The sequence below is a fragment of the Hyperolius riggenbachi genome, chromosome 3 (genome assembly GCF_040937935.1).
Source record: "Hyperolius riggenbachi isolate aHypRig1 chromosome 3, aHypRig1.pri, whole genome shotgun sequence".
In the NCBI taxonomy this organism is placed as follows: domain Eukaryota; kingdom Metazoa; phylum Chordata; class Amphibia; order Anura; family Hyperoliidae; genus Hyperolius; species Hyperolius riggenbachi.
The window spans coordinates 266,041,575-266,069,464 of record NC_090648.1 but is presented as its reverse complement, the minus strand read 5'-3'; the positions used below and the strand labels follow the sequence as shown (position 1 = coordinate 266,069,464).

General features: G+C 41.3%; 1 protein-coding gene across 1 annotated transcript in view; it reads right to left on the bottom strand.

Annotated features, from left to right (window-relative positions):
- Positions 1 to 27,890, bottom strand: part of SLC2A13 (solute carrier family 2 member 13) — a 193,104-nt gene that overhangs the window by 123,495 nt on the left and 41,719 nt on the right. Inside the window, exon 3 of the mRNA XM_068276293.1 lies at positions 10,099 to 10,307. Within this exon, the coding sequence (XP_068132394.1) occupies positions 10,099 to 10,307 (209 nt within the window). The remainder of the gene's footprint in view (positions 1 to 10,098; positions 10,308 to 27,890) is intronic.

Below are 27,890 nucleotides of genomic sequence, written 5' to 3'. Positions count from 1 at the left end.
TACTAGTGCCTCTGAGATTGGTTAAACCACTCATCTATAAACCACCCTCCAGATTACTCAGGCCTGGAACTCACTAGAGCATTTTTTTTTTGAGCGTTTAGGGAGCACTGGTATTTTGGGAGCGTTGCCATGCTAATAAATTGCATAGGAACAGGGAAATCGCTACTAAAATCTATCACAAATCACTAGCGATTGCGATAGCCTTTTTGCGCTTTCTAGTGGGTTCCAGGCCTCAGCCAGGTTCTTATATTGTGGGAAATGCATGTGGCTACAATACCAGTTACCGGTAAACCAAAAGCTACTGCTTCCCAGGCTGTTTTCTACAAAACATCCACTCTTATCCATAGGATCTTTTAGGCTACCCATATCTTAAGATAAATCTTAATCCTTTAAATATTTCAAAAGACACATCTAGCTTTGGACATTTTACCCATAAGTCATGGTCAGTCTGTAAAAAGGGGTTTTTCTGCTTGGCGCTAACTCCGCTATGAATAATCTGCGTCCCGGGTACTGCCACCAGTAATAATATCCTTCAAAAATTGATGTATGGGGAAAACCTGACCTTTAGGCAACCTTAAGCCTGAGTATACTTCATCTTGGGCCATCAACACTAATAATGGCTCCTTGATTTGTATGGTTGAATGGACTGCTTTAAGAAGCTCGCTAGTCCCTTCTGTGCCAAATAAACCACTTTTGGAGCCCCTTTATCTGACCATCTCTGAAGCTACGCTTTTCCCCTACTTTTAGGGAAATTATTTCTGAACTCCCTTCTTTCTCCTCCACGGTAACCAGAACTTTGGACTGTCCTGCGGGAAGGAGGGGGGGGCAAGTTGTGGTGGTACCAAGCTCTATCTGGCAGGGCCCAGGAGGGGAGAATTCAGGAATAACAGAAGTCATAGACTGTTTAAAGTTATCAAATCTCTAGCATTTCCTTTCTAAAGGAGTCCCTCAACCTTTTAAACAGGGCTGTGGAGTTGGTACAAAAGTCATCCGACTCAAACTGATGAATCCATAGACAAAGAATCATCGAATTTTCATTACAACTTTGTTGATTTAAAGTATTTAACATAAAAGGCATTTCATCACTTCCAAAGCTTAGGAATTTTAAAGCTATATTAAGATGGCATCTGCTTTTTGGAACAAAAAGCTCCTGGCCAGAAAGCTGACACTCTATTCTGTCAGCCATCCCTGCCTGTCATTGCCAATGTGAATGCGACAGAATGTCTCTGTATAAGATTCACCTGAGCCCCATATCAGGCGGGTTCCAGTGTGTAGCACTGCCACCTTGCAGAAAAAGGCCTCTACCTTTTCTATATACGATATAGAAGAAATCAGGGCATTTCTGACGCCCCTAAAAGACAAGCTGTAGTTTCCTAATTAATGAGGCACACTCCAGCCATCTTCTGTCTACAAGAAAGGCATTTGACTAGAGATATGGTTAAGTGGTTAAAAAAGAAGTGGGTCTCGCACTCCTTTCACTCCGTCCACACCTCAAATACTAGGGGGGGGGGGGTCGATATTATGTTGAGACATTCCATGTGATCCCATATGCACCCAGATTGATGCGGAAAGTAGATATGTGCTCTTACACTGAAAATTGCATGTTTGAATTTATTTTGGTGGCTCTGTATATCCCACCACCATATTCTTTTTTGATTATTAAATTGCTACTTCCTTATTTGCAGAATAAGGCTCATATACCACTTCTTGTCATAGGTGATTTTAATTACTGCTTAGACATGCAGTGGGATAAATTGGGGTTCAGGGGAGATACCCCCAGATACACACAAGTATACAAAGTCCTTGGAGATGGGATGGCTGAAATATTGGAGGATGTCACACCCTGATGCCCCCATCTATTCCTGTTTCAACAAATCACATATGATGTTGACAAGAATAGATTTAGCTATTGTAAATCAGGCCATGCTTCCATATTTGCAGAAAGCACGATAGCATTCTAGAGGCTTGTCCAATCACACGCCCATGCCTATCGATATGAGGATGGACGGCGACCCCTCACACTAGCAGACCTCCCTGGAAAATAAATACCTTCTGGTTCCCCCTTATTACCTCACATCTTGATATTAAAAACCTGCAGACGTTTTTTTGAAGTTAATGAATCCCTGAGATTGTCTAGCTGGACCTGGGAGGCAATTAAGGCATTTATTCGAGGGTTGTTTATCAAGGCTATTAATGGAGTGAAGGAGGTGTCGATTGAGAGGGAAAATGCGCATAAGCTTGCAGTTACGGAGACAGAAGAGACTTGTGTATCGGATCCCTCTGTGGCAAATCAGGTTAGTTGGTTGGCAGTGCAGGAGCAATATGAGAAAATGCGGTTGTGCAAATCAATAGAGGTTCTTTATAAAGCAGGCATTTTTTGATCAGGGAGACCAGACAGGGCACATTTTGGTGACTATAGTGAGGGCAAAGCAGGGACATAATTTAATTGCGGAGCTGACATCACCGGTGGGTATCACTATACCAGGGCTGTGGAGTTGGAGTCGAGGAGTCGGAGTAATTTTGGGCACCCGGAGTCAGAGTTGGAGTCGTTTATTTCATAAATTGAGGAGTCGGATGATTTTTGTACAAAATCCACAGTCCTGTTAAGTATTAGGCTAAGGAGTCGGAGTCAAGGAGTCGGAGCCATTTTGGGTACCCTGAGTCGGAGTTGGAGTTGGAGTCATGGTTTCATAAACTGAGGAGTCGGAAGATTTTTGTCCTGACTCCATAGCCCTGAGTGATACGGAGGGGGTTTTATGTGAATTGCAAAGGTTTTACTCTGATCTATATCAATCTAGGGCCTTTCACTCTGATGCTGAGCTGGAGGATTTTGTCTGTGAGATTTCATTGGCTTGTTTTTCAGAGGGGAATAGACAACTGCTTGAAGCTCCAGTGTCATTAGATGAACTGGAACTGGCCATGGCAGCTATGGCTAATAATAAGGCTCTGGGGGGTTGATGGCCTTCCCTCAGAAACGTATAAGCAGTATGCAGGTATATTGTGTCTGCAATTTTTGGAAATGGCTACCAGAGCTCATGAAATAGGTCAGTTACCTCCTTCCCTTAATAGGACAGTGATTCTCATCCTCAACTCAGGGAAAGACCCTGTGTTGGCAGAATCCTATTCGCTCAATCTCGCTTTGACGGCAGATGTTAAGATCCTAGCTAAGGTTCTAGGGAACAGAAAGTCAACAGCTAATAACATCCGTAGGTTGTATCTAAATTTGCAGGTCCAGGCTAGCAATGGAGGGAATAGGGCTATTTTGGCCCTAGACCAGGCATGGGCAAACTCGGCCCTCCAGCTGTTATGGAACTACAAGTCCCACAATGCATTTGCCTTTATAAGTCTATGAGTCTATGAGTGTATGTGGCTGTCAGACTCCTGCAATGCATTGTGGGACTTGTAGTTCCTTAACAGCTGGAGGGCCAAGTTTGCCCATGCCTGCCCTAAACACTGCCAAGGCATTTGATAGCGTCAAGTGAAACTACTTTTATGCGGTTTTGAGGCATATGGGCATTGGAACATATTTTATTGGGTGGGTGAAAACTATATAGCTCCACCTCAGCTATCATCAGAACGAACAGTTCAGTTTCGTCCCCTTTTCATGTAAAGCGAGGTACGAGGCAGGGTTGCCCGTCTCCATTTTTGTTTGCCATTGCCATGGAACCACTCGCTCAGTTTGTTTGCAGATGACAAGATATATTGGGCATTAAATATAGTAGTGTAGAGGAGAAAATCTCACTCTACGCTGATGATGATACATTGCTGTATCTTGGGGATATGCAGGCCTCCCTGGAGGCGATCAGTCTTTTGGCAACGTTTCGATCCTATTCAGGTCTTAGTGTTAACTGGGATAAGTCTTGCCTGATCCCCATGGATCCTTTTGCGGCCCTTTCATTTGTCTCGGCAGATATTAAAATTGTTGATTCTTTTAGATATTTGGGCGTGGTGACATCTGCTGAACCCCTGCACTTTGAATCATCAAACAGCTCAATTAATTGAGCGTTCTAGATCTAAAATAAAGTCATGGCTGTTACTGCCCTTGTCTGTAGTGGCCAGAATTAATCTGATAAAAATTGTCTTTATGCCCCAGATACTCTTCTTTCTCCATAATTTTCCGATCAGGCTCCCTGTTAAATTATTTAACTACTTGAGGACCGCAGTGTTAAACCCCCCTAAAGACCAGGCAATTTTATAACAAAGAGGCTACTGCAGCTTTAAGGCCTCGCTGCAAAGCCGTCCAACTCAGCACACAAGTGATTTCTCCCCACCCTTTTCTCTCCACCAACAGAGCTCTCTGTTGGTGGGATCTGATCGCCCCCAGATGTATGTTTATTTCTTTACAAATATTTATGTTATTTTTTTAATACATGTTACTATTTATTTTACTCCCCCTCCCTCCCCCCACTAGCCAATCAGCATGATCGGCTGACAGCGGATCACTTCCGCAGTTACAGAGGGGCCAGCCGTGTCACACGACAGTTTTGCCGTCTAACAGTCTCCTAGCGGCAGGCGCGCTCGATCACCTGCAATCGGCGTTAGGCGGTCATGGGGCTGCCGCCGCGTCCATGCCAATTAGCGTGAAGCGGTCTTGAAGTAGTTAAGATCCTAGAAAACAAAAGTTTTGTGACCTCATGGAACAAGAAGTTGCCTAGAATTAAGCTTGAAACCCTCCACTTTTCAAAAGATGAAGGGGGATTAGTGCCTCGAAACACATGGGTTTATTTTCTAGCAGCTCAGTTACAGCATTTGACAGGTTGGATGCAGGAGCCCTCGATGGGCTCCTTGAGGCATTCTCTTAACTAAGTATTGGCCACTGAGTTGATATATGAAGCTTTGGAGGGGGGCAGATCATTACATTTTACTTCTAAACATCCCACGCTGGTTCTTATGCATACAGTGTGGTTTAAGTCATGGTCCCTACAGGGGATACAGGAATATACCTCCTTCACTCCATCATGGAGCAATGTTAGTCTCCTTGAGTTTAGTGGCTTGGATTTTCTGGATTTCTGGGCTAGGCAGGGCTAGATAGGCTGGAGATGATAGTAGGGATTACCGCTGTACTGTTTCCAGGTGACCCACTCACTGTTTTTACGGTTTTGTTTATACATGCAGGCTATGGAGGGTGAATCTGTTTTTCTTTTTCCTGTTTTACCGGATGGTTTGTGCCATTTCATATTCGTTGGCATTTATGATTGTGTTTTTGAATGCTCTGACTATTGAGCAGTTTTCTGTTATTTATTTGTACCTCTTTATACCTTTTTAAGACAGTATCTGTATATTTTCATGCACCGACTGTTGTACAAACATTTATCTGTGACTTCTCAATGAACAGTTATGTTGATCAAAAAAAAAATAAAAAAAAAATGCAGCAGTGATTAATAAGATAGTAGTTAACAGAGGCGACAACGTCGACTTGTTTCGGGGCAGACCCTTCATCAAGCCTCTAAATATACAGGTCCTTCTCAAAAAATGAGCATATTGTGATAAAGTTCATTATTTTCTGTAATGTACTGATAAACATTAGACTTTCATATATTTTAAATTCATTACACACAACTGAAGTAGTTTAAGCCTTTTATTGTTTTAATGATGATTTTGGCATACAGCTCATGAAAACCCAAAATTCCTATCAAAAAATTAGCATATCATAAAAAAAGGTTCTCTAAATGAGCTATTAACCTAATCATCTGAATCAACTAATTAACTCTAAACACCTGCAAAAGATTCCTGAGGATTTTAAAAACTCCCAGCCTGGTTCATTACTCAAAACCGCAATCATGGGTAAGACTGCCGACCTGACTGCTGTCCAGAAGGCCATCATTGACACCCTCAAGCAAAGAGGGTAAGACAAAGAAATTTCTGAAGGAATAGGCTGTTCCCAGAGTGCTGTATCAAGGCACCTCAGTGGGAAGTCTGTGGGAAGAAAAAAGTATGCCAGAAAACGCTGCACAACGAGAAGAGGTGACCGGACCCTGAGGAAGCTTGTGGAGAAGGACCGACTCCAGACCTTGGGGGACCTGCGGAAGCAGTGGACTGAGTCTGGAGTAGAAACATCCAGAGCCACCGTGTACAGGCGTGTGCAGGAAATGGGCTACATGTGTCGCATTCCCCAGGTCAAGCAACTTTTGAACCAGAAACAGCGGCAGAAGCGCCTGACCTGGGCTACAGAGAAGCAGCACTGAACTGTTTCTCAGTGGTCCAAATTACTTTTTTTGGATGAAAGCAACTTTCTGTGTGTCATTCGGAAATCAAGGTGCTAGAGTCTGGAAGAAGAATGGGTAGAGGGAAATGCCAAAATGCCTAAAGTCCAGTGTCAAGTACCCACAGTCAGTGATGGTCTGGGGTGCCATGTCAGCTGCTGGTGTTGGTCCACTGTGTTTTATCAAGGGCAGGGTCAATGCAGCTAGCTATCAGGAGATTTTGGAGCACTACATGCTTCCATCTGCTGAAAAGCTTTATGGAGATGAAGATTTCATTTTTCAGCACGACCTGGCACCTGCTCACAGTGCCAAAACCACTGGTAAATGGTTAATGGACCATGGTATTACTGTGCTCAATTGGCCTGCCAACTCTCCTGACCTGAACCCCATAGAGAATCTGTGGGATATTGTGAAGAGAAAGTTGAGAGACGCAAGACCCACCACTCTGGATGAGCTTAAGGCCGCTATCAAAGCATCCTGGGCCTCCATAACACCTGAGCAGTGCCACAGGCTGATTGTCTCCATGCCACACCGCATTGAAGCAGTTATTTCTGCAAAAGGATTCCCGACCAAGTAAACTGAACATAATTATTTGAAGGTCGACGTTTTTGGTTTTAAAAATATGCTAATTCTTTGAGATAGGAATTTTGGGTTTTCAGGAGCTGCATGCCAAAATCATCAATATTAAAACAATAAAAGGCTTGAACTACTTCAGTTGTGTGTAATGAATCTAAAATATATGAAAGTCTAATGTTTATCAGTACATTACAGAATATAATGAACTTTATCACAATATGCATATTTTTTGAGAAGGACCTGTAAAGATACAAATCTGTATAGTTAATGCATGACCAAAAAGCATCTGGACAAGATAAAGCCAGGAAAAGCCACTCAATCCAATTTTCAGAGACAGGAACCGCACATGGCAGGGACCAAAGGAGAGTGGTGGACCAGCATTCACCTTTAGCCCCTGCCATGTGCGGTTCCTGTCTCTGAAAATTGGATTGAGTGGCTTTTCCTGGCTTTATCTTGTCCAGATGCTTTTTGGTCATGCATTAACTATACAGATTTCTCTTTTTATATTCGGAGGCCTGATGAAGGGTCTGCCCCAAAACAAGTCGACGTTGTCGCCTCTATGTTAACTACTGCACTAATCTTGATGTTAAAGGGAAGATCCAAGCAAAATAAAAAAATGGAGTTTCACTTACCTTGGGCTTCTACCAACCCCATGCAGCCATCCTGTGCCCTCGTAGTCACTCACTGCTGCTCCAGTCCCCCGCTGGCAGCTTGCCGACCTCGGAGGTTGGCAGTCCGCATTGCGTACATTTTTACGCATTACCGCTAGTGCCTGGAACATTAACACATACATTTTTACGCGTTACTGGTTCAATGCGTAAATTTTTACGCAATGAAAGACATGAAAAGCCTCATTAGGATACAGAGGCTTCTCCCTCTGTATTTAGATTTAGGATATAGCTGTAGAGAAATCAAAACTGGGCCTTGGTTAAAGTACTTATAGAGGGTGTAAAAATGAAGAAAGATCAATACGACCCTAGGCAATTTAACTGTGGGTACATTTTATGCCTGGTACACACAATGCAATTTCCAGTCAGACTGTCGAATCAATAATTTCCTACGGGTACTATCTGATTTCCGAACGTTCGTATGATTGATTTTCTGATCACTTCTATACAAAATTGATCAGAAAAATGATTGGAAATCAGATTGGACCTGTCGGAAATTATCGATTCAACTGTGAATCTGACAGGAAATTGCATTGTGAGTACCAGGCATAAGAATCATGTGCAGGTACTCTTTCTCTCCTAGATATCTTCCTATCTCTCTGGGAGGTCTTTCAGAGTCTCTTATTTGGATCTGATCTCTTCTCCACATCCTTGGTCTGTGAGGATACCTTAAGAAACTGTCCTTGGCCCCCTCCTCTTTTCCATCTACATGCATGGTCTTGACAATTTAATCAACTCATTTGGGTTTCAATGTGCACAACATCCTCAGTGGATTCACAACAGCTCTGCAAGGAGTACGTATGTAGAGTATAGTACACTACTTCATTTGTAGTCACCAACCCCAAATTGAACATATCAAATTAACGGATTTAATGAGAAAAGGGAGTGCATAAATTAGCATACAAAATTTGTATAAACCTGCAGCATAATTTGCATCTCATTGACCATCCCTACTAGTGACATAACACATCAGGCTTTATTCTTACAGCAGAGATGTTATATATAAATTATTACTGTATACAAATCAGATATACTGTATTGTCACAATCAGATATTTACATCGGATTTTAAAAATATGGTGACTGCTTTATTGCAGCAGTACAAATAACTTTTTAATTGATTTCATTTTTGTGGCCAAAGCCCTGCTATTACTGTATATATAAGTTATTTATGATGACTATGATCTGAGAAATAGAAAATGTTATATTTTCACAACTAGTTTAAATTTATTAGAAGTCTGTGCATTTTTTTTCCTGAGTCCGACTACAGGAACCGAAAATTTGCTCCGACTCAAGATTCCTCGACTCCACAGCCCAGCTTTTAAGTATGTGAGAGGACTCTGCAGTAATATTAGTGCAGGGTTGACACAAAATGTTTTGGTGAGGCCAATTCAACATTGTACTGTGGACACCTTTTAGAGCAGTCTTTCTCTGTTGTAGACTCAGACTTCACCATACAGGCAATGGTAACCTCCGGCTTCCGATCCTTGTACCTTCATAAGTTCACAAAAGGTATGCAAACTCCCTGCCAGAACTATAGAGAAGCGGTGCCAGGAAGACAACCCTGCTCGCAGAAGACCTGGGATATCACCTCAAAGTAAAGGAAAGATACAATAATAAAAGGGAACCATTTCCACTATGGAAACACAGATGAATTGAAGATGGAAGGAGTGGAGGGAACCTTTATGATGTTTCTTTATTTAGGGTCTCCCCCCTGAGAGGCGGCTCTGGTTCTACATACTAGGCCTGAACGATAAATCAAATTTAAACCGAAATAGTGCTCACCAAGATCACGATTTCGGAATCGTTAAAGTGGTGATTTCCATGATGACGTTATTTCTGCATGGGGAAGTTTGAAAAAGCGGCTTCAAACTTCCCCCAAGTCTCGGAGTGGGCAGCCTGCAGCATCGGCAGTGTTGAACGTACCTTCCGCACGAGTACAATGCTTTCCGTCCTCTATTGCAGTCTGCTGACTCTCGTGCATGGTATACGTCACATGACATACAGGAAGTGTGCCGTGCATTAGAGCTTGCAGGAGGCGAAGTGGCATCGTTGGACTCGGAGGCAGGTCAGGGCCGCCTCCGCTAAGAATCTATAGTGTGGACACCTGCCCCTCGACGGCTAAGAGAGATTTCCTAAGTGTTGGATCGTCTCAGCCGAACCCATTGTTTTCCTCTTCACTTCACCCAATCAGACATAGGTGTCTCAGGCTGCAGATGTATCTAAGCAAGGGCAACACTTTTAATCTAATCTAAGTTACAGACGTCACCTTGATTAAAATAGTTTAGCCCAGAATTTAAAATCTCTGCAGGAAGAAAAAAATAAAATAACTACAATTTTGTAATATGCATCAGGACTCTAAATGTAGATCCAACTACACTGCTGCCTGCATTTTCATAATATTTATAAATAGTACTGACCCAACAGGTTCAAATTTCACAATTGCAATAATTACATTCTTCGATTACTTTATTTGCAACTACACACTGCATCATGCTGGCAGATTCCTCAATTTCCCACATCAGTCTTTACTTGCATATTCAAATATGAGTAACACACTTGAACAGATTTTTTGGCAGACATAATAAAGACTCTTCTAGCACCACCATAAGTTTCTGAAAGCCAAGCAAGGAATCCATGATGATGACTTACCAACACCCACTTCCTTCTCCTCTTCATCAATGCTATTCTTAATACTGTCGTATTCTTCATCAATTGTTTGATTTCCTCGAATCTGAGACAGAACTCTTCGAGCCTTTTGTGTTTGGCCTTTCTGAATAAGCCAACGTGGACTTTCTGGCAGAAACAAAAAGCCAAGGAACTGGAGGATAGCAGGAACAGCAGACAGTCCAAGCATGTACCTGTAAATATAAGAGATCATGACTATAACTGCAACACCTTTTAAAACAAATTTATACTAAGCAGAAATATACTTTCTCAGGACTAATAAAAGCTGTTGACATCCACTTGCTTTCAATTTGACCTCTTGTTGATGCCCCAGCTATGCTATTAAATGGCAATCTGATCGCAAAGTGATGTCAAGCTGAAGTCAAAATCCCATTTACATGAGCTATGTAGTGCTACTAGTGGCACATTTTTCCACTCTGACATTCTAAATGATATGGTAATGAAAACAAGGTGAAGTGGAAGCAAAGAAATTGATGTGCAACTAAAATTAAGTACAAACTGCAGACAGGAGAAGAGTAGGCTTAACATGCAGCATAGAATTACTGAATGATCCTACTTACTTAAAGAGGAACTCCAGTGAAAATTTAATATAAAAAGGTGCTTAATTTTTACAATAATTATGTATACATGATTTAGTCAGAGTTTGCTCATTGTAAAATCTTTCCTCTCCCAGATTCACATTCTGACATGTATTACATGGTAACATTGTTACTGTGGGCAGATTATGTAGCTGTTCTGGCTTTAACAGACAGCTATAAACAGCCATTTCCTGTGTGTGTCATTGTTACATTGTGGCAGTTTGCCCAGAGTACCGTACGGTACCAGAGCCTCTTGTGGGAGGGGTTTCAGCACAAAATCAGTCATACAGCGCCCCCTGATGGTCTGTTTGTGAAAATCATATTTTTCATGTAAAAGTGGGTATCAGCTACTGATTGGGATAAAGTTCAATTCTTGGTCGGAGTTTCTCTTTAAAATGGGTTTTTAAAAATAAACACTAAACTGAGGCTAGGGTACATGTTCATTAATGTTATTGGAGAGCACTGTAGGACCAACTCACATGCTCACTCCAACCTGAATAACTGAAAGTACCTTCTGTTTTAAAAGCGGCAAATTTCTGTTTTAATAGCGTTTTAGCAACAGGAGTTTTTGGTCCTTTTTAGGCCCTTACACACGCCTAGGAGTTCTGGTTCACCATGACATTGCTGAGCAATTTATAACAATCACAAAATCCATGTGATTTCTATGCGATTATCACTAGGAATGCGAAGACTGATACGGCCCGCCAAATCAATATCCACTGTGCCACATCACCCTGTCTCCATTTAGTCCAGAATAGTTGATGGGACTATCTGTCCTAGTGTAGCAATGTAAAAAGATGCCTGCTTCTATTGGCGACTCAGATGTATTTTGCAGACACCACCTAACACCAACCCTGTCTAATATATGGGAGCCACTGGGGGACATGTATCAAGAGTATCTGAGACAAAATAGTAGTTTTTTAGAAATCTGTGCAGAACTGTCTCAGGCATCTTAACAAATCACTAAATAGGGAAGATTCCTTCTGAAACTGTTAGGAATACGAGTTAGGAGGGTTTCTCAGACAGTGCATTGTGTGAGGGGAATTGCGGTTGCTGAGGTAACCAATATATCTGCTGTATTGCATCAATGCCCAGCACTGGTAGGGTTAAGCACAGAACAGCTTCACAGGACACCTAGCAGCAGGGGGGAGGAGCACTTCCCAAATCATTTTTAATCTACACTGCACAAGCTGTAGAAGTGCTATTAAGCACTTCTTAATCCGTGGCAGTTTAGGGATGGATTTGCACTGTTCTTAACTGTAGTGCAGTTCTTGAAATTCATGCTAAACTGCCACTGTTAAGTAGGATTTAGGAACCTTCTTATCATGTAGAACTGTTCCTCCTGCTGGTTAGAACTATTTAAGAAGAAAAAACTGTTGGGAATACTTTGATAAATCTGGCCCACTGTGTCTAACTACGGACAATGCTGGCAAACACCTGGGGGTCACTCTACTTAAAATTTTACTTTTTATCTGCTTAAAGGGAACCACATACAAATGACGTTTAAAAATGAAAAAAAATACGTTATACATACCTGGGGCTTCCTCCAGCCCCATAAGCTTGGATCGCTTCCACGCCACCGTCCTCTGCCTCTATCGCCGGTACCGGGTCCAGTTACTTCTGCCGGACACGTATCAGAACAAAATGAACAAGAAGTTTTGAATCCGGATGATACCATTTATTGGCTAACTTAGAGGTAAATAAAAAGCAAGCTTTCGGCTAATAAGCCTTCTTCTGGCTTAGTTCCTGTATATGAACAAGATGTTAAAATACACAACTTATATACACTGGACTTCGGAGGAGAAACATTCTTTCGCAAAAACATAAATAAATAAAATGTCAGATGCCTTAATTACAACTTCAGGAGGGTCTCACAGGGATGCTAGTCAATTTATGACAAATGGATAATGTCACTTGTTGATGGGGAGACATCGTAAATCCAGAGTTTTAACATGACTAAGAAGAGCACACACACCATTTGTTATAAGCTAAAGAGAATTGTGGCATTTAAAAACCCATCTTACTAACACATGAAATACAACGAATAGTGGCATTAAACACTATGTTACCAGCATTTGAAATAAAAAAAAAAAAAATAATAATAATAATAAAAAAAACATTGTGGCATTTAAAACCCATTGTGCCAGCACAAGAAGTTAGAACCCCTGTTTAAACCACCTTCTACAGTTTGGAACCAGTGTATAATTTTTTTTGTTAGTCTTTCTTTATGCGATTTGAAGCCATGGATTAAAACAGTGACGAGAAGATCACTTAAACTGTGTCCACGTAAACAATGTGTGGGCAATGGGATATCAGTATATTTTTTTTAAAACTTTTCTTTTTTTTAGTGATGGCTAACACTGTAAAATGTAAAAAGTACTGCTTCTACTGTGCTGAAAAAAAAAACAGGATGAAGATTCATTCTGCATTTATTGCAGAATATTTGATTAAAAAATATTTGCCTTGAGTTCAGCATAAAACTAGGCAAACCACTTGTAAATGTCACCAAATATAGGAAATGAGAAAAACTCTTCAGCAATGCAATGCAAAGAAAAGTCAGAAAGAGTGATGCTAACTCTTTACCATTCTATATGGAACCGCAACTGTCTTTTATTCAGATGGTTTAAAATAAACTCTTGTCAAAATATGACATTATTTGCCTCGTCACAAACATTTTCTACAATGAAACTTAACTACTACATTTTTTTGTACCAATTCTGTATTTCGTATATTGGCATACACAATCGTCTATCGTTTTTTAATCCATGTTTGTTTCTTACTCTGTACAGCGCCACAGAATGTGTTGGCACTTTGTTAATCAATAATTACTTTTTTTAGCCATTTTGCTGTCTTTTATTCACTATATGGATAGTGCCATCTTGCTTGTAATGTCTTCACTGTACAAAGCAACTTGGTAAAGTCAACTACATTACCACTGCAATGTAATCGCATTTATTCTCACACCTCGTCTTGAACTTTTGTCAACTAAATTATTTTGAGTCATGGAAAAGCGGCTTCTAAGCGGAGCAGTGCTTTTCAGCGCTGCTAGATTTGGGCGCAGACGGCGCCTCCATAGACAATAGGAATCACTCCTATTGCAGCGCTCAGTGAGTAATGACGGCTCCGTCAGAAGACGGAGCCGAGGTTCCTTAAAAAACACAATAATTCGGCCTCCAGCAATCGCTGGAAGCTGAATTATTTCATTCCCCCACTATCCATGGCGGCCTGGAGGGGGAATAGTAATTAAAACGGCCCGGACTTGTGCAGAAGCAGGACCAGCCATATAACAGCTGGATCCTGCGCCCAAGTCTACCGGCGCCGTTTTCAAATGTACTCCTAAGGCCTCATTCTAATTATGCAGAGCACATGCACTGCCCATACAAAAAATTTGCATGTTCACATCTCTGCATTGTAACAGATAACATCATCCCCAAGGGCCATTAAAAATAACCCGTACTGTCCGATTTGTACAAAAAAAAAAAAAAACAAAACATACCAATCGAGTCACTGATCTCCTGGATCCCTTTTTGCCGTTTCTGCCGATCCCTGCCGTGATCCTGGCTGTTAATCGCCAGTGTTTACAAACAAAAAAACATGGCCGCTAACCAGGAAATGATGTGTGTATGTGTGCGCACGCGTGTGTGTGCATATATATAGTATAGTACAAGTTTTTATTGCATAATGAATTATCTGCACACTCCAGTCTGGGATCCGCACAGTTTCTTAGCATGTGACAAGCAGCTCCCTCCCCTCAGCCTCACAAACTGCATTACAGGCAAGCTGAAACTGAGAGCAGAGACACCATCTGTGAGGAATGAAGGCTTGTTCACACTGCAGGTGACATTTATCATGTCATTTCTGGTACCCGTGAAAGGGAACTTGTATTGAGAGGAATATGTAGGCTAACATGTTTATTTATTTATAGAATGCAAAATGAGAATCTTATAAATCAGCTGATCAAACTGATATCATGCATCTCCATGTGTTTTCCAAAATATTGCCATCCCTACTAGTCAAGGGTGGATTATAGCATTACTTGTATAACCACTCAGTACTGGAGTTGAGGGGGGGGGGGGTTGGGGGGGTTTACAAGAGAAAGACGTTTTACACAGCAACATTTTAAGATCATAGTAAGGAATATCTTTAACAGGATCTATAGTGGAAATAATTCATGTATCCACTCAGATATAAGTCAACCTCATGTATAAGTCGACCCTCTTAAAAGACTTCCGAGGCCAAACATGCACAAAAAAAAAAAATAAAAAAATAAAAAAAAATCTTGCTTTTTAAATCCATGGAGAAGCCATGAGCACCCTCCATTCATTCCCACTGCAATTATTTACTTAGAACTGGCCCCAGGTCGGGTCCCGACCCCACTGCACAGGTCGTTTTATCATTCCCCTCCAAAGATGGCCACCGAGCTGAGCTGCGGCTGCGCAGTATGCAGTGATGCGAGTGCGGCTGCGCAGCTCTCAGCCCTCCTCCAGCCGCGTACTCGCTCCCCGCATCCTCCTGTGCGTCCATCGGGCATGGCTGGAAAAGGGCTGAGAGCTGCGCAGACGCACTCGCGTAAATGCGCACTGCGCAGCCGCAGCTCAGCGGCCAGTGCTAAGTGAATAATTGCGGCGGAAATGAACGGAAGGCGCGGATAGCTTCCTCCATGGATTTAAAAAGCACTCAGGTAATAATCTATTTTTGCAGGTCTGGCCCTGGAAGTCCTTTAAACTGGATTGTTTTAATTACCAAAGTATAAGTTTGTCCTGCAACGTTAACGGGCACTTGGGGACCAGGATGGGGTAATGACTGCATGTGTATGGGTTCTTTCAGCTTTAATTCCTTAATAGGTGCTATGATGAGGCCAGTCAAGTGGGTGTTTCATTTCCTGATAGATTGTATTTAAAAGCAGTGTACATCAAAGGTAAAAAAGCATTCTATTTACTTTATATTCACTTATACTGCAATTCAAGACAAGATCTCATAGAACAAAAGCGTTTCACAAACAACACAGCTGTAATTTTATTTAGGCCAAGAATATAAGCCAAGAATAAAATGAGTCACAACGATTTCTGTTCACGGGTAGGTGGTTATCCATATTCATACTTCATTTAAATAAAGAGGATGTTTCACCATATGACAAAGAGGTGTATTTAAATGTCACAGTATGCATTCCATTTACCAGAACGCTACACAAGTTTATTAAAATGCACAAAGTTTATAACGGTTGTGGCTAAAATGGACACCTATGTAATGATTTGACTACTGTGTATCGCTATAAAAAATGCAAAACAAATTTAGGCATCTTATGAAGAATAAACGTAACAACAATTTGTCGACAAACTTCTATTCTAACTTTTTCTATTCAATTAAATTAAAATCTGAATAATTTGCATAAGAAGCAAAAATTCAGTTAATAAATGGTATGTTATGTCAGTCACAATTTTGTTTCATAGAAACCAATTTGCTTTTAACAGCAAAAGTGTGTCTACTGGGACACAATGGTTTGAAGAAAAAGAAAAAGTGTCTATTATTAAAAAACCAACAGCAGTTTCAGGGCCCCCTACATACCAAAGAGCGTTGTGCGGGTTATTTTCGGATCTTAAAAAAATGCCTTTATTGACTTACATTAAAATTGCAGTAAAATCCTGATTTAAAAAAAAACAATCACAATCGCTGCGATTTACTGAGATTTTAATGTAAGCCAACAGAATCTTTTTTTAAAGAAAAAACGAAAAAGACCCACAAAATGCTTTTCAGTGTGTCAGGGTCCTCAATTTGAGAAGCTGGAAATTACATAGGAGGTTGATACAGTAGAACTGAACTTAGTTGCAGCACATGAAAAACGTGTATGTGTACATACTTAAAGGTTCTACTTAACCGCTTACAGAGGACTGTGATTGAAATCTACGCCCTGTTTTGATCCCCTAATACCTGCCAGGGTGTAGATTTCCCCTCACCGCACATTCTCACCACTCTCATCCCGACACAGCTCACTTGCCCTGCCATCTCTATGACAGCAGAGCCCCGTGAGCCTTTTGTTGGCTCCTGACCCTGTCAACAATGTAAGCAACTCCCTTTGGCTTACATTAATCACAGGTTCAGGAGCCAATGAAAGTGCCTCCTGACCGCCTCACAGAGCTCTGCTGTCATAAGAGACGGCAGCGTGGGTAGCTGGAGATTCCCGGCGTGGATGGCATACCAGCGGTGTCTAGCCCTTAAGGGGGCAGAGACTGTTGGAACTTAAATGGTTAAAAATGCACTTTATACTACACTCTGAAAACCTCTGAAAGGGAAAGTTAAGCGATAGGAATATGAAAGCGGACATATTTATTTAATGGCAATATTTATTTCCTTTTAAACAATACCATTTGCCTAGCTATCCTGCTGATCCTCCGCCTCTAATACCTTTAGCCATAGACCCAGAACAAGCATGCAGATCAAAAGTTACTGAAAAGTATGTAAAGATTCTCTGCATGTTGGTGTGCAATTCAGACACCACTGAAGCCAAAGAATAACAGGACTGCCAGGCAACCACTGTCATTTAAAAAGGAAAAAATATGGCAGCCTCCATATACCTCTTGCTTCAGGTTCCCTTTAAAGTACACAAGAAGTGAGAGGGATATGGTGGCTGCCATATTTATCTCCTTTTTAACAAAACCAGTTGCTTGGTAGCCCTGAATCTGTTTTGCTGCAGTAGTGCCTGAATCCCTCACCTGAAACCAGCATGCAGCTAATCAAGTCAGACTATGGTCAAAAACATCTGACCTGCATGCTTGTTCAGGGTCTATGGCAAAAATATCAGCGTACGCTGCACTCAACCATGAACAGATTTTCAACCATGAAGTATGACAGCAGATATCTTCCAGCAAAGATCAGACGCCATTTCAGATTTGAGTCTTAAGCTTTAACTGACTGCATTGGTCAAAGTTTTCTTACAGCATTGCAGGTAATTATTTATTACACATACTGTTATGTCTTAAGGTGGCCATACATCTAGCGATGATGGGCAGATTGGACCAAGAGACATATCTCTCTCTGATCGAATCCGATTAGAGAGATCTGTAAGCTGCCCATACACTGCAGGCCGATTCCCAATCAATTTCAGAATGATATCTCTCGGGAATCGGCTGAGTCCACAGCCTCATGGCTGCTCCCCAGTGTATAAATGTGCCCCCTGTGTTTGCATTTATACATTACCTGTCCTGTGTCGCCCACTGCGCAGTGCCCATCCATCGTCGAGGCCCACACAGGTGGCAAATTTATACACTAGGGGCAGAGCCAGGGTTTCTCTGCTCGTCCCGATACCATTCACATTCACCGTTACCATCACACACGAGATCGACCACAACGGCATGACAACTTGCAGCCTGTCTGATGGATACATGCAACCAATTTAGGCCAGAAATTGGTTGCACTGGCGATCAGGCATTCTCTTGGTGGCACCGATTTTTTGTCCGATTATTATCAAATCGAATGGTCGATCGGCTGCCAAATTGAGGGATATATGGCCACATTTTATGTTTTGGTTGCCCCTGCCATATCACAGATACAAGATACAGACTTAGCTATTTACCATATATACCCTTGTATAAACAGATTTTTTTTGCCCCTAAAATGCCCTCAGGTAAAAATCTCAGTTCAAACTGTGGTCACTACATACCTGATGTCTAGTGGTCGTGGTCCTCCCACCCCACCCCCCCACCCTGTCTCCCATACAGCATAACTAAAATTTGTATGGTTTCTGAAGGAAAAACCTTGGTTTATACTCAGCTTATATTCGTGTATATACAGTATTATACCGTAAAAGGAGGCAAGCTCCTATGTTTTGTATATGTTTATTACTGATTTTGTGCATTTAAGCTCTTAAAACTTGTGTTTTGATAAAGAGATTTGCTTGCTTTTATATAAAATGTATCAGCGGTAATATATGATATATCCCCATTGAAGTTAGCCGTTGATCACATTTAACATCGTAAATGTGGGATGTAGGGGTTTTTACACATATATTCCTGGCTAATTATAGTACAAATGTATGCATTGTTCTCTATTAGGCCATCTTTTCTGATCTGCAAATAGTCGATTTTGTTACCAGGTTCTCAGGACAAAAGCAGTCCAAAATTCCTCTAGGATTGCCCCCAATGCATCTCAAAGTCAGGTTGCTTCCTTTGGGGAATTACAAATCAATATGGAGGCAGTATTGGTGTATAAAATCTATTGAAAAATGATCTCAGACTTTAAAGAAAACATATCCCCATAAGACTAGTAAAAACACAAAGATAAAAAAATATGTTTAAAAAAAAATAAAAAGCAAGCTTAAAGGACTTACGAGGTGACATGTGACATGATGAGATAGACATGTGTATGTACAGTGCCTAGCACACTGATAACTATGCTGTGTTCCTTTTTTTCTTTCTCTGCCTGAAAAAGTTAAACATCAAGTATGCAAGTGACAATTTCTGTCTGGGTCGGGACCGGGTCGGACTGGGTCAGACTATAGCATAACCCTCACTGATAAGTAATTACAGCCATAAAACATTTTTCTGTCAGTAAATGGTTTTAAGAGCAGAAAAGAGATAAAAAGGGTCAATAATTCATAGATTTGAGCTCTGGCATACTTCAATGAAAGTGTCATGGAGCAGAAACAATGAAACAGTAAAAACGTAAAAACTAGATTTAAATATAAAATAAAACTGTGGGATATCTAAAAAAGTCATTTTTAGGAGAAGTAGGATAGATATAATTGTTTTTCTCAGAAGTGTATTTTCACCTCGTAAGTCCTTTAAAGAGACTCTGTGAAAAAAAAGTCATCCTTGTATCTACTATCCTACAAGTTCCTAAACCTATTCTAATGTGCTCTGGCTTACTGCAGCACTTTCTACTATCACCATCTCTGTAATAAATCAACTTATCTCTCTCCTGTTGGATTTTTCGCCCTGTGTCTGGAAGGCTGCCAACTCTTCAGTGTTGATCTGTTATGCACACCCCCCTCCAGGCCCTCTCTATGCACACTCCCGTGTGTGTTATTTAGATTAGGCAGCCTCTCTGCTCTTGTCAGTGAGCGAAGAGAGCTGCCTGCCTTTTACAAGCTGGATAAATCGTCCTCTGAGCTGGCTGAGCTGTCAGATTCTGAGGAATTACAGACACAGAGCTGTCTGCAGGAAGAAACAATCAGCATGTCACTCTTCAGTGGATGACAGCTGCAGGGAGAAGGTAAACACACAAATGATCTCTTGAGATTCGAAAGGAAGTCTGTATACAGCCTGCTTGTGTATGGATGTATTTTCTATGTGTGGATATACTGTACATCAACCTACTTCCGGTTTTGGTGGCCATTTTGTTTGTTTATAAACAAACGTTAAAACTATCTGACTACTTTTAATGCGGCGGGGAGTGGTGAAATTGTGACAGAGGGGAATAGGAGATCTCCCCTAGCGCACTGGTATGTCTACTTTTGTGCGATTTTAACAATACAGATTCTCTTGAAAAACAAAACAAAAACAAAACAAAAAAAAAATAAAAAACCCGCCTAGCAAACAGTGTTAACCCAATGTATTAAGTGGAAACATTTTACGTACAGGTAAATCCTGCAGTTCCAAAGACTGCAGTTAGTAATTCAAATGACAAGTCTTAGGCATATAAAGTCTATAAAGGAACCACTGTCTAAAATGAATACCAACAAAGTCCATCATACTAGGTGAAGTAAACTAAATACAGCATAGTGAAAGATTTGATTGAAAGGAGTATAAGAGTATGTAGTGTTTGTGTACTAAAGAGTGCCATCCAAATGCTAAACCATCAACTATTTATATGCTTCCTAATTACTTCCCTGCTGTGTGCTTTTAGCTTGCTGCTTAGGCAGAGCATTGTGGGTGAATAAGGGCTTGTTTCCACTATTGCGGTGCGGAATCGCCTGGATTCCACCGCTGATCAAATCGCATGCGGATGCGATTTCCCATGCGGTTTTTGCCGCGAATTCGCATAGGTGAAGGTATATGCGATTTTAACCATGTCACTGCCTGTGTGAATTTACATTGGTACCTATGCGAATTCGCTTGCGAATTCGCATGAAAATTCGCATACCATAGCCGCATGCGAATTTCCTATTCAATACATTAGCGGCGATACGCATGCATTCCACTCGCAGGCGAATTCGTTGGCTCTTTTGTGCGTTTTTTTACCGCTGAAAAAAACGCACCTCAACAACGCTACAGTGGAAACAGGCCCATCCACTTGCATTGCATGTGCGAATCCGCATGCATTGGACGCATGCGGATTCGCGATAGTGGGAACGAGCCCTAACACTGTGTTCCATCTTCAGCGATGCAAGGGGGGCTTAAATGGGGTAACCAATCTCCCTCTAGTAGTAAAGCAAAGAAAGGCAAGAAGTAGTATTGAAATAAACAGTTCAAGACTTTCCTTTTTAAAGGAACACTTTTAAAGAGACCGTAACCAAGAATTGAACTTCATCCCAATCAGTAGCTGATACCACCCTTTCCCATGAGAAATGTATCCATTTTCTCAAACGGATCATCAGGGGGCTCTGTATGGCTGATTTTGTGGTGAAACGCTTTCCACAGTGGGATGTCAGCACCTCACAGCTCTGACATCACATTGTGGGAGCCCTGTTGCATGGTGGGAAATAGCTGTTCACAACTGCCAAAAAAGCAAGCAGCAACTCCTTCCACTTCCACTGAAATCACCTGCCAGCAGTAAAAATGTCACCATGTGATAAATGTCAGAATTTGAATAAGGGAGAGAAAAGATTTTGCAATGGGAAAAAACGACTAAATCCTTTAATTATTGTAAAAATTAAGCACTTTTTTATTACATTATTTTCACTGGAATTCCTCTTTAAATCACTAGGGAATTAAGTCAATAAAACTTTGGGTGTTATCTGGTCGGTTAAGTAGCAGAGGGGGTTGTTAATGCATTTAAGCTTTGGTGTTAATGAAATTAACAACTGGTGCACCAGTGACTAGAAGGGCAACAACTAGAAGGGCAACAATTAGACTACCATCAAAACAAGGACCGTTTGACTGTTTTTTCACTAGTTTTATATTTGGCTAAAGTCAGTGTCACTACTGTACAGATACCCAAACCCTCTTGTGGTCATGGAAACATGGCATAATAGTTTCAAAACAGACACCAAGAAGTTTGCATTGAAAACCACATATTTTCTTTATGGCAATGATTTCTGTGTGTATCATCATTATTGAAATGGCAGATACATGCCTTGCACATTGTTTTAAAAGTGCACTAATGTTAAGTGATCTGTGTACTTCCTTTGTCACAGGAAGTGAGATCATAAGATAAAAGTCCAAAAGATGACCTCTCCCTTCAGTCGAGCAGCAGAGGTAAAGGTAAAGCCTGTGAAAGTGACAATCATTTTTAAAAAGAAGCATAGTGTAATGATTGTATGCTTTTACATAGTAAATTCCTTTGTTTCATTTTGCCATTGTGTTTGTTTTTATGTCTAGCTTTACATTTCCCTCAAAACACCGCCGCGTATATACAAGGGGTCCAACCCAGTAACTTGAAAACAGATTTATGTGACACTAGCTAATCAAGGATCCTTTATGCAGAAAAAAATGAGTTTTGCTTTTTTGCCTAGTGCTTTAATGTGGTGTGTGGCTTTACAAAGAAACTTAGGCACCTTTACAGTCACTTTGCATAATCAACTTTGAATGAAACCACTATATCTTTTGATAAAAAGTCAGAGATGGTACCCTCTGAATTTATAGGTTTTTACATCCTATGTTTGGCTTCTGAAGTCCAGGTTCACTTTAATATCTTCATGCACTTCCCATCATTAACCGGTTCAGCCTAAATGGACGAGCAAGCTCGTCCAGGCAGCGGCAGCTAAAGCCTATCTGGACGAGAGTCCGCGTCCAGGCGCACTTCCGCGTGTGCGCGCGCATGGCCGCGTGGTGCGCGCGGTGCGCGCTCGTCCCCGACGGCTTACAAGCCGTGCTGTTTGGTGAAGAGGAGCCAGCGCTCCTCTGAGCCAATCAGAGCAAAGGAAGTAAAGAATTCACATAGTTACATCCAGTAACAATGTGAATTCTTAATAATGTTTGTAAATAACAGGTTTCCCTCTCTCTGTCTCTCAGCTCCTGTCACACAGATCAATCACTGTTCTGTGGTGACAGGAGCTGAGAGACAGACTGACAGATAAGCTGGTAGGAATTCCTTTTAATAAAATTTGCCCTCCATCCCTGAATTTTTAACCCCATACTGCCCAGAATCCCTGATTCTCCCTCTCCTTGGCCATTTATTACCTACTGATCTATTGATCACTGATCTATTGTGATCTTTTTCTTCCTATCTGTTACTACCTATACTCTACTCTCCTCCGCCCCTCTCTACTGTCTCCACCCCCCCTCTACACCCCCCCCCCCCAAAAGAAAAAAAAACAAAAAAAAAAAAACTGTCACTTTAAAAAAAAAATCTTTCTATCTTTTTATATTTCTCATCTTTATCTATCCCTTTTTAAATGGCGAGGAGGCTCTATTCTGTGGAGGAGGCAGCCGCCATCCTCCAGCAGAGCAGCAGCGAGGATGAGTCAGGTAGTGATTGGCTCCCTCCGTCCGGCTCTGGTTCAGGATCTGAATCTTCAGAGTCCGAAGGGCCGCCATCACGCCGCTTGAGGAGGGACCCAAGTCCTGAGTCCGCTGATGAGGGACCATCAGGACTGTCCACAGCAGGGGGCTCCGTGGGCAACCCAGCATCGGGCTCCGTGGGCAACCCAGCAGAGGGCTCCGTGGGCAACCCAGCAGAGGGCTCCGTGGGCAACCCAGCAGAGGGCTCCGTGGGCAACCCCGCTGCTGCTAGCAGCAGTGCGCCAGGGGGAGCTAGGCGCAGACAGGGTAGGCAGCCACAGGTACCTCGCAGGCAGGAGGTACCGCTTCATATGTTAAATGGCACCTGGGAACCCCCTAATTATGCTGCGCCCAACATCCCACCCTTCACAGCCACCGCTGGTGTGTCAGTGCCCATTGTCAATCAGGCACCAATTGACATTTTCCAGCTTTTCATGACAGAGGCAATGTGGGAGCATTTAGTAGAGCAAACTAATTTATTTGCTCTACAATTTTTAGCTGACCACCCCACTAACTATATCACCAGAAAATGGCACCCCACCAACGTGCCCGAAATGAAGGCCTATGTAGGCCTCACGCTCAGCATGAGCATCAACCCAAAGCCCCAGATAAAAATGTACTGGTCCAGGGACCTTTATCACAATGCACCCCTCTATCCAGCAATAATGCCCAGGCAGCGTTTTGAGCTGTTGTCAAAGTTTTTCCACCTGAATGACAACTCTCAAGATGTGGAACATACCAACCCTTCCCATGACAGACTGTTTAAGTTGAGACCCCTGTTGACCCACCTAAGTGCAGTGTTCATGGATGTATATACCCCACACCGGGAAATTGCTGTGGACGAATCCCTGGTACCGTTTCATGGGAGACTTTCCATGAAACAGTACATACCAAGCAAGAGGGCAAGATGTGGGGTGAAAATTTATAGGGCATGCGAGAGTGGCACTGGCTATACCTTCACTTTTAAAATCTATGAAGGCAAAGACTCCATTCTGCAGCCAGCTGGGTGCCCTGAGTACATTAGCACCAGTGGCAAAATAGTGGTGGACCTATTAAATCCACTTCTCCACCAAGGCTACCACGTCTACTTGGACAACTTTTATACAAGTGTGCCACTGTTTAAGTTCCTCTTCTCAGTCCAGACTGGCGCATGTGGGACGGTGAGAGCAAACCGTAAAGGCCTCCCCCCACAGGTAGTAAATAAAAAACTATGCAGAGGAGAGTCTTACGCACTCAGATCTGAAGAGCTCCTGGCAATAAAGTTCCACGACAAGCGGGAGGTGATGATGCTATCTACCATCCACACTGAGGCCACAGTTCTTGCCACATCCAGAACGGAACAGCGTACAAAGCCAGAGGCCATAGTCGCCTACAATAAAAATATGGGAGCAGTGGACTTATCAGACCAAGTCTTGGCGCCTTATTTATTAAGAAGAAGAAGGAAAGCATGGTACAAAAAAATAACATTCTTCTTGTTGCAGATGACCATGCACAATGCATTTGTGGTCTATCTAAAAACAGCCACAACACCAACAAGCCAACAGATGACCTTTCTTGACTTCCAGATTCAAGTCCACAAGTCCCTAATGTATTCCCCTGGCCAAATTGCACAACAGGATCCTATCCATTTGGAGAACTCAATTAGACTGAGGGAGAGACATTTCCCTGAACTAATTCCCCCCAATGAAGTGAAAAAAGCCCCCCTGAGAAGATGCAGAGTGTGTGTGAAACACAAGAGACGGTGTGAGTCACGGTATTTTTGCCCAGATTGCCCGTCAGCCCCTGCACTGTGTGTTATCAAGTGCTTTAGGGCATACCACACACTTGCAGATTACTAATTTCTTTTTTTTCCTTTTTTTTGTGTTTTTTTTTCTTTTTTTTTGTGTTTTTTTTTTCTTTACCTGGACATATATGACTGGCATTTTCCCCTTTCCTATATATTCATGTAACTTACAGACCCTCAAAGGAGCTCACATTTGGCATACCCCTATGTTTTTGGGGTGTTGGAGGAAACTGAATTTTTTGAGGAAAAAGAAAACACAAACAAAGTTCAAAATTGAACTTTGGACCCTGCTGCTCCCATCTTCTGACTCTTGGATCTGCTTGACCCCTGACTTATGGCCTCTGGCTTTTCTCTAATTCTGCAAGACATCCAATGGTAAGTTCCAATGTATTTGTTATCACTGTGAAGAGAAGTGATATATTCAAATTAGCCACATTTTGGATTTGTTATAACCAGGACAATGTGAGAATTCCTTTTGCAGTGTTCCTTTGAGAAGGTAGCTCACAAAATACCTACTGATGAATAGCCCTGGTTGTTAGCCTTCTATGATGGTGTCATGTGCGGTCTTTGTTTGATTCCAATCTCTCCTGGGAATATGCAAACAAACAATAGCTCTGCAACAATTAGTGCAAAAAAAATAGTGCACATTGGGTATAACTGATTGCTGCACCCAACCATTTGTTACTAAGTAAGGCATATGTTGTATCATTTTAACCGTGATGAGCTGTAGAAAAAATGTTGGTGTGTTTTAGGACTGAGGCCTAAGTCATCAGATTTTATTCTAGTGCCAAAGTGAAAAAAATATGTAAAAAATATCATTTTCCAAGTTATGATTCAATTTTAGCAAAACCACAGAAGTCCAATTGTTTCAAAATATGTGTATCTCAGTAGGCCTGGGTCTCTAGTTTTCAGAATGGTGACATTTGTGACCTGTTTCAAATGTTCTGACACTCCAGGGGCTTTGCGAACAAAGAATGACTGTATTACTTTTGTTGCAAAAAATGGCCTTGAAAAATGCATTAGTGCTGCTCATGGTTAACAGAGTATTGCGTGGCCAAGAAGCTATCTGATTATGTGTATAGGGTATCATTTTCACCGGGACAAGCAAGAGAATAGTATTTGGGGTCTTTGAGAGACAAGAACTATGTTAAGTGTTTGTTTTTTTTGTGCCAAAGTGAAAAAAGATGTAAAAAAATACCATTTTCCAAGTTATGATTCAATTTTAGCAAAACCGCAGAAGTCCAATTGTTTCAAAATATGTATATCTCAGTAGGCCTGGGTCTCTAGTTTTCAGAATGGTGACATTTGTGACCTGTTTCAAATGTTTTGACACTCCAGGGGCTTTGCGAACAAAGAATGACTGTATTACTTTTGTTGCAAAAAATGGCCTTGAAAAATGCATTAGTGCTGCTCATGGTTAACAGAGTATTGCGTGGCCAAGAAGCTATCTGATTATGTGTATAGGGTATCATTTTCACCGGGACAAGCAAGAGAATAGTATTTGGGGTCTTTGAGAGACAAGAACTATGTTAAGTGTTTGTTTTTTTGTGCCAAAGTGAAAAAAGATGTAAAAAAATACCATTTTCCAAGTTATGATTCAATTTTAGCAAAACCGCAGAAGTCCAATTGTTTCAAAATATGTATATCTCAGTAGGCCTGGGTCTCTAGTTTTCAGAATGGTGACATTTGTGACCTGTTTCAAATGTTTTGACACTCCAGGGGCTTTGCGAACAAAGAATGACTGTATTACTTTTGTTGCAAAAAATGGCCTTGAAAAATGCATTAGTGCTGCTCATGGTTAACAGAGTATTGCGTGGCCAAGAAGCTATCTGATTATGTGTATAGGGTATCATTTTCACCGGGACAAGCAAGAGAATAGTATTTGAGGTCTTTGAGAGATTAGGCATATGTGATGTGGTTTTGTTTTAGCAGCAAATGAAATGAAAAGCAATGCAATTGTTATTTTCACATACTCTGCACCAAACTAATACACTTGTAAAAAACACCAAAAGTGACAGAATTGAAAAGTGAATACTTAAATAGTTACCTTAGGGACTCCGCTTTTTAAATATGTATGTCATGAGGATGTATTACTGTTTTTTTTTTCAAATAAAGGCTTGTAATCATTGGTAGTGTGCAATGAGAAAACAAAAAACACAACATAGAAAAAATGCACCTTTATTTCCAAATAATATATTGTCACCATACTATGTACTAGGGACATAATTTAAATCTTGTGATAACCACGACAGATAGGCAGATAAAATGTGTGGGTAAAATGTTCAGTAGCGTTGTTCATTTTAAAACTATAGAGGCTGGAATTGGAGAAATAGTGCATTTTTTCATTTTTTCCCTCGTTTTTCTCTTTAAAATACATAGACATTTTAGTAGTTACTAACAACAAATGTCACCCTCCAAAAGCCAAATTTGTGGTGAAAAAAACAAGATCTAAATAATTTATGTGTGATGAGTAGTGATAAAGCTATTAGCGAATGAATGAGAGCAGCGCTGACAGGGGAAAATTGCTTCAGTCCTTAAGGTGAAAATAGCTGTGAGGCTGAACCGGTTAAAAAGGCTTGAGAGGGGGAAAAAAAAAAATAAAAAATAAAAAAAAAGAGAGAGCTAAAATAAGACTAAAAATAAGACTGACAACATGCTGTAACTATTTCTGGTACCCATTAACAGCTACAGTTCTCGTTACACGTTTGATACTTTCTGTACCCTTAAACTTGTATACAGCTGACTATTTCCAGAACAACCATGACTATGTTTATGTAACAATCGCTTTGCTTGGAAGAT